Source organism: Solanum pennellii, chromosome 6 (genome assembly GCF_001406875.1).
Source record: "Solanum pennellii chromosome 6, SPENNV200".
Classification (NCBI taxonomy): domain Eukaryota; kingdom Viridiplantae; phylum Streptophyta; class Magnoliopsida; order Solanales; family Solanaceae; genus Solanum; species Solanum pennellii.
Window position 1 is genome coordinate 39684174 of NC_028642.1, and position 8004 is coordinate 39692177.

Genomic DNA, 8004 nt, shown 5'->3' on the forward strand with positions numbered 1-8004 from the left:
TATGATTCTCGATTGGCTAGATGTTACATTTGGTACATATTAGCGCTTGGCTCGGGTATCGCGCTTGGTGTATATTATTGATTGACTCGGATACTACGCTTAGTACGAAATATCTATTGGTTAGATCGGGTACAACGCTTGATATATATTATTGGTTGACTCAGATACTACACTTGGTACAAAATATCTATCGGTTGGCTCGGGTACCACGTATGGTAAGGTTCTATGTCAGTTGGTTCGTGTACAACGCCTCACACATGTGACTGTTTCTGTGGTGATTCCATGAGGGAACTAGGTTGGTTTTATTACAATGATTGTTGAGCATATTTATTGTGAATGTTAAATCGAGATGAGGATTGAGAGTTATGTTTATGTTAATGACTATGGCTATATTACCATGTTGTCTTGTTTTACGTGTCGACTAACAGTGCATATTTTGTATAAATAGAGCTAACTAATGATTCCACCAGCACACTATTGATTTTGTGTACTGATACTACACTTATTTTTGTTTTGTTGAGTACTAGACATATTTTAGTGACTGCTACACGCCCTCAATTATGAATCAAGTGCTTTCTAAATTCAAGGGTGAGCTGCTATGGGTTTTATCTTTTCCATCTAGTCCATTTTTGGACTTAGACTTCTTCTGTTTTTGGATTACGTCCCATATTCGAGATGATGTAGATGTTTTGGTACACAACTTTCAAGCTTTAGGGTATTATTTCTCCTAATGTTTTTTTTATAATGGTATTTAGTTATGAAGCTTGTTTTAATTGTTAAAAACGGTTAACTTCTAGTTATTTAGTTGATTGCGTGTTAGTAGATAAATGATTTTTCACAGAGGGTTTATTGTGAGTAGCTCTCACATCAGGTTAGGTCATGAGAAGAAATATCTTTATGTATTATTGTATAGGTTAGGTCATGAGAAGAAATATCTTTATGTATTATTGTAATACAGAGTATTAAATATTGTGATTTTTGCATTTATTTATGCAACTTCTATTTAAATTTTGTGCGTCTATCCCTAATTACTTGTCCATTTTTCCTTTTTTAGTTGTTCATAATTACTTGTCCATTTTAACAAATCAAGAAAAAATATTTTTTTTACCTATTATACCCTCAATTAATTACTTTCAAAAGATAAAACTATTTAAAAAGCTTAAATTTTTAATTCATCCACTTCACAATTAAAAGGGATTGAGTAAAGTCACCATGTCAATTATTGTTTCTTAATAAGCTTGTCAATTAAAAAATGGACAAGTAATTAGACATACTATTAATTATTAACATACAATAGTATCAGACACACTATTAACTATTCCTCCCTTGAATAGTTGCATTAAGATCTTTACAACGTCTAAACTTACTAGTATAACCAATTTCTAAGTCCTTAATTATGTCACCAAACAAACTGCAGTATGTTACTGATTTAGATGCATTCAAAACTCAACAACAAGTCTACTACACCCCACAAAATCTGCATCATTTAGCTAAGTCAACATTAAAATGGTAACTAAAATCCAAATTTCTAATAGAAGATAACTACACTGCGAATATGGTCTTTATTCAAAGTGAATTATAAATAAGTTATGAAGCTAACAACATCAAATACCACAACATTGCATATTGAATACTTAAGCAAAAGGAATCAGGAGAGTGAAAAGTACAGAATAATCCAGTTATACAAGGAGTTGCAAACAGTTTTGTCAGCAACAAGGTAGGTTCTCCATCGAAGATAGGAAGTTGCACGTTGAATAAATGGAAGCAGCAGCAGCCCTGACAGCTAAATCGGTTTCAGAGCTCTCGGCTTTCTCTAGTCTGCATAGTGAATGTACAATAACATGAGCTTCACTACGTGAAGAAAAAATCAAGAACTTTATGCCAAGGAAATGCACAATGGGAAGAATAATAAATAAAGACAAGCGTATGCTCAGGCCAATAAATATTTGACTTCAATTTGTAGTACTACCAACTGAAAGACTTGTCCGTATAGCCTTGATAAGAACAAACATGTGTAATGCCTGTAGAAGTATGCTCAAATTTGAATGGTGTAAGTTCTACTTGTTACATTAAGTTTTCTTTCTTAAGCATGCAAAATACATTTGAAGTTTTAACGTTCTATCAGTAGACCAATTCATCAGTAATGTCAAGAGACTTGCAAGTTGGACAACGCAAATAAGTGTTTCAGGTCATATGAACACTTACCTGCAGTCATTTTGCAATAGCCCCAACTGATGCAAATTATGCGGTGCACCAAATTTCTGAAGACCCTGTTCACATTGCAGCTGCATTTGCCTTACTTGGTTCAGCCAACTTTCCTAAATTCACATATAACAGACTAAAACGATGAATATCTTTTGGTGCAGGACAGGAAAGAGGAACAAGGTAAACTCAGAAAAACACCGTTAAGAAAATAGTATTTTAAAGGAAGAAAGAAAAGACATAAATACAAATATATATCTATCATATGCTTATTTGCAGTTGCGTCTATAAGCAAATCATCTTTATCTATATTACGATGAAGATGAGAAGATTTCAAGCAAATTACTGCCCTGTACCTTCCAATAGAATTAAATGGTGAACTTTTACTTCTCGTAAGATAACATAACTACATAAACATGCTTCAATTTACACAAACTTGAACAGACATTACTCTAATTTGTATAAATACATCAAATATTGTTATTCAGACAGAATATCCTCGAGCCTTCGACAAGCTTTCTGCAAAAACGCAAAGCACAGAAGGAAAAGTAGCTCTTTTGGATGAATTTTCAACATTCATTTCTCAAACAATGTATACATGGCATGAGATTTTTAGCAGACTCACCAGTTGCCTTTCTTCATCTGAAAGAGCTCCATCCATCTGATCAAACAATGCTGTCCATCTAGCATGATGTGCATGAGCAGTAGCATTGTCAAAATGACCAACAGAAGAGCTTTGTGTACCATATGAGCTGTTCTCTTGATTAGATGAGAATTCTCTGGAAAATAAGCAAGGGAATTCTGTTTGAATTACAGCCCGGACTCTTTTTTTACTACGTCGCAATGCTGCAAATATAGAAAGGAGTACATTATAACTTTGATTTAAGTCAAATAAACTGCAACCTTAAGATAATTTTTCTCTACCTGCAAGACGGCCTTTGATGTCTTGATGAAGCAATTCCAACCATTGTGAAGCTACATTAGCAGCTAAATGTAAAAAAAGAATACCTATATCAGTTGAGTACTGCAGATAAAACATGATTTAGATGACAAACGGACCATTCCTTGAAGCTTACCGCTTGTACAACTAGATTTCCAAGTGTCTGTTAATCTAAAATGCTAAAAGGCTCATCTTACAAGTTTTCGGAAGAACACTTAACTAGTCATAATAAGCACATCATGTAATCCAAGAGAAACAAACAAAATAAAAGAAGGAAGATATAAACCAACCTTTGATAGAAAGTGAATTAACACTTGCTAGGTTTGCTGATTCCTCATTAGATAATGAGCTCGTATTATCTGATGCAATGGTTGTGGATGATGACAATTTCAGTGCAAGAGCATCATTCTCAGTGCTTATATTAGGGTTTGGATGATAAACCATCTTTCCAGTAACCCTGGTGTCAACCATGCATGCACCTCCATCTCCTCCTGTAAACACTGAGTTCAAAGAGATTGATTTATTCAGTGATGTTAGGTAACCATTTGTACACCTGCTTCCTGGCAGATCTTCAAGAGCAGGGTTGAATCTGCTCACTCCTGGACCATCTATATTTTCCTGGTCTTTGTTTCTTTCACTATGGTCTTTCAATCCCCCCTTTGTTTGGATGGAAGGAACCTTGCTCCTACCATGGGCATTTTCACGCTTTTCAGATTTTACTAGGGCTTCTATAATGGAATGAACTTGCTTACTGTTCCTGACATGGTTTATGATCCCTGGGTTTAACCCGTTGAGCAACCCACTCGGTGCAGCAATCTTTGCAAACCTGTCAACCCGTTCTTTCTTCGCAAGCTCTAACTTTTTTTTCATCCCATCACTTTTACTTTTCCTCCCTTGCTGCTTTGGCATGGGTGCACCTCCGTGACTATGTGAAAGAAAACCATTTTGTTTCATCTCATTCCAGATTCTCATCGACTCATTCTCGTCCAATGGACCAACCGAGCTTGCACACTCAAAATCATCCTTTGATTTCAAGTACACAGAGTTCTTGCACGGATACGAAGATTCATGATTAATAGAGCTAGAAACATCTTCTGCATTCAGATCTAAAGCAAACCCTTTTGACTTCATAGGGTCCCCCTCTTGACCATTGTCTTTCTTCCCCAGAGAGGCCAGTTTGTTGGTTTCTTCAACATGTGATGCAATCACATTGCTAGAAGCAACAACATTTGCATTCAGATCAATCAATCTAAGTGTAGGATCAGTAACCAGATTTCCGGTGCCCATTTCAGTTTTTTCTGATGGAACAAGAGAAGAAATTATTACATCATTTTTTTTGGCTTCGTTACCTTCACAAAGATTCAAATGTTGACAAAATAGTGCCAAAATATAACATAGATAGAGCTTAATTTCAGTAAACAAAAACACTGCACTAGAAAATCAAAGTCTGCATCTTGAGGAAACAATTCTCTATATGTTTATCAAACTGCACTAGAAAATCAAAAGACTGCATCTTGAGTAGACAATTCTCTATACATTATCAAACTGCACTAGAAAATCAAAGACTGCATCTTGAGTAAACAATTCTCTATATATGTATCAAACTACACTAGAAAATGAAAGACTGCATCTTGATGAAACAGTTCTCTATATATTTATCATTTTAACAGATCCAAACTGCTTAAAGTTTTAAACTTTCAGTTCCTACCACTACAAATCATTCAAACTTTCAAGATTCACATCTGCAATTTAAAGTTAAAAGTTCAAATATTAGTAAAAAGACTACCTTCTGTACGCAGAACAGATTCAAGGTCCCTCATTTTCACTCTTTTGTGACAAAGTCCTGTTCTTTCTTCAACTCCCACACGGCCCCTCTTCTCCCCAGCAATGACCTGAAACATCAGAGTTAATACACACCCAATAAACAAAAACCAAGAAAGAACTGAAATAAGTCATAAGCCAAAGGGTTAAATCTCTAACCTTTGTCCCAGTCCCAGATCCAGTTATCCCAATAGACTGATCAGGAACCCCACAATCCTCTTCCATAATTGACTAAAGAAAACTTTGTTTTATCAATTTAGGTTGAAGAATTTCACCTAAATTCAACAACCCACAAAATTCAAATTCAAATTCAAAACCGTAAATCTGAATTGCTTAAACATACAAAGACCAAGAGAAAGATTAACTATGAGTAGCTATCTTCAAAATTTTGAATTTGTTTGGTCTAGGGTTTCAAAGCCATGAGAGAAGAAGTGGTTTTTTTTCAACTGGGGGGTTAGGGGAGGGGGGTAGGGGTAGGGGGAAAAGGGAAATGAATAAGCAATTAGATGTGGAGGGATGAGAATTTGAATTTGCAGGAAGAGCGCGCCGTTAAGTAGCGTTACTTCACCGGTAAAGCTACAGAAGAAAGCGGAATGTAGTTCTCTGAACAAAATACTACAGTAATAAATTTGTTTTTGGTTTTTCTCTTATTTTCGGGTTTCAAATTCAAATGCAAAGGGTTTTGGAGCCCTTGGAGGGACCAAAATCAAGATGGGAATATTGCCGCGCTGGACAATAAAAAAGGGTTACTTTTCTACTTTCCATCCTATGGGCATGCTTTTGAATTCGGAACGACTCAAAAATCATTTTATAAAATATACTATATTAAAAAAAATTTATCATTTATAATATAATATCTTTTTGCATTTGATTATTTTTAATACATTTATAATATAATTTTAATACATATATTATAGAGAAACAATTTATTAAACACATGTAATACAAGTTTTATCGATATATAATATATTTATCAGACATTTTAAGATACAAAAAAGAGCCTAAAATATCCCTGAAGTTTTAGAAATGGTACAAGACTATCCTCCATTCACGGCTCCAAAATACCATTCTTATCCACCTATTGAATCCAAATACCCTTGTCATCCACGTTTGGATTCAAAATTAACCACTTATTTAACGATTTTAAATTTAAACTATTTAAATATTTTTTTTAAATATGTGGAACTCAACTATTTGTTATAATTTAACTTATTATTATAATTTATAAACCAATCCACTACCCACCCATTACTAATTAAACCCACCAAATCAATAAACGTGTCTCATTAATAATGCAACAACAGGAAAACTACTGTCAATGAGTGTTTCTAAAAATTTGAGGTCAAAATGTCTATAGAAGTACATTATCATACATTCAAGTCCTCAATCAAAACATATTATAATTCAATTGTCGAAATAAAAATTACCGATAAACTTAAAACTCTGACTATGTTTATCTTAATTATGTCTTCTTTTCAATTATGTGATGTCATTTAATAGATAATTTTTTGAAAAGTACATATTAAAATTTTAATATTTAAAACAAATCATAAATATTTAAAAATTATATTAGAAAATGCATGAATTAATTCGAGATGTACTTCTTCTTTACCTTTAATCATAAATTTCGAATTCAAGCTTGAAAGAGAATCCTATTGAAAGTGTCCTCCAAAATAAGCGGCTCAACCTATTTAATTGGGGCTTCAATTCAGACTCTAATAATTTTGAATGTCATTTTCAGGAATATGTAGTTTCGTCGTGTTTTAGTAGTTTGTAGGACAATTTTGATATTAGAATTGGTTTATTAATTGGCTGGGTAGTGGGATGATTTATATGATACTAATAAACTAAATTATAACCAATAGTTGAGCGCCAAAAATAAAATAAAAAAATTCAAATAGTTTAAATTTATAAATCTTAAATAAGTGGTCAATTTTGAACCTAAAGGTGGATGAGAAGGGTACTTTGGAGCCAATAGGTGGATGAGAAGAGCATTTTGAAGCCAATAGGTGGATGGAGGGTAGTTTCGTACAACTTTCAATTCTTCGAGAGTATTTTAAGCCCTTTTCATAATACAATGTGTCAATTTTTTTTACCAAATACACCTAATATATATTGCATACATAAATCACTTTTAATACTAATTACGTATCGCTATAAATATTAATAAGCAAAAAGTATCACTAAAATTAGTAATTATTTATTAATAGGTAGCCATCCAAGTAATTTTTCCGATAATATTTGTATTATGTATCAAATGTATTTATATTTCATATTACTATATTTTGTATTTTCTATCAATTTTATTTTGACAATTTGTATTCTAGTAGTTGTATTTGTCGATACAAATTACATTCGCTAAAATAATTATATTCCATATATAATACAAATTGATTGTATCACTTGTAATTGTAATAAAACATGATACGACGAATACAACAATATGCATTTATCCTTTGTATTCTATATCAATTTTATTTCAACAAATATAGACAAGTATTTATTTGTATCAACTGTATTTGTATTCGGTATTAGTTGTATTTATGTAACACAACATGTATTCATCCTCCCTCGATCTCCCTCACCTTTATTCTCCTAATATGTAGCTAAATACAATACTTTTTTTTATATAATTGTATTCGTTTTGATATATATATATATATATATATATATATATATATATATATATATCAGTTATATCAATTGTATTCGTGATATAACTTGATACAACGAATACGACAAGTATATTTTAACATCTCTCGTCACTCTCCTCCCTCTTTCTCTCAGATCTCAGTCGGCCTCTCTCACTCTAGTCTCGCTCACCTCTATTATAGGATGGTATCGTGACTATGGATCCATGTTATTAGCCTTGTTAGAGGCAACGAGGAGTCACATGAAGAGTCAATGTTATTCTATCCTACACTGACTACATAATTCTATGAGACTTTCGAATCATAAAAAACTCTAACCCAATTCAGTGCTGGATACTACTCTTGAAATAAGTGATATAAAATGCTCAATGTTTAAAAACATACTCTTCC

The 8004-nt window shown here is 32.9% G+C and overlaps 1 protein-coding gene across 2 annotated transcripts; it reads right to left on the reverse strand.

Annotated features, from left to right (window-relative positions):
* Positions 1-1501: 1501 nt before the first annotated feature.
* LOC107021085 lies at positions 1502-5663 on the reverse strand. 2 transcript variants are annotated; one of them, XM_027918073.1, is made up of 7 exons: positions 5123-5663; positions 4926-5034; positions 3433-4440; positions 3127-3189; positions 2828-3048; positions 2206-2318; positions 1502-1818 (listed from the first exon to the last, which is right to left on the reverse strand). In XM_027918073.1, the coding sequence occupies exons 1-7, from the start codon at positions 5186-5188 to the stop codon at positions 1707-1709; spliced, it is 1692 nt and encodes a 563-aa protein (XP_027773874.1). In that variant the 5' UTR covers positions 5189-5663; the 3' UTR covers positions 1502-1706. The 2 variants fall into 2 exon arrangements, with proteins under 2 accessions (XP_027773874.1, XP_015077164.1); XM_015221678.2 differs by having other exon boundaries at positions 4929-5034; positions 5123-5662.
* Between the last annotated feature and the right edge of the window lie 2341 nt (positions 5664-8004).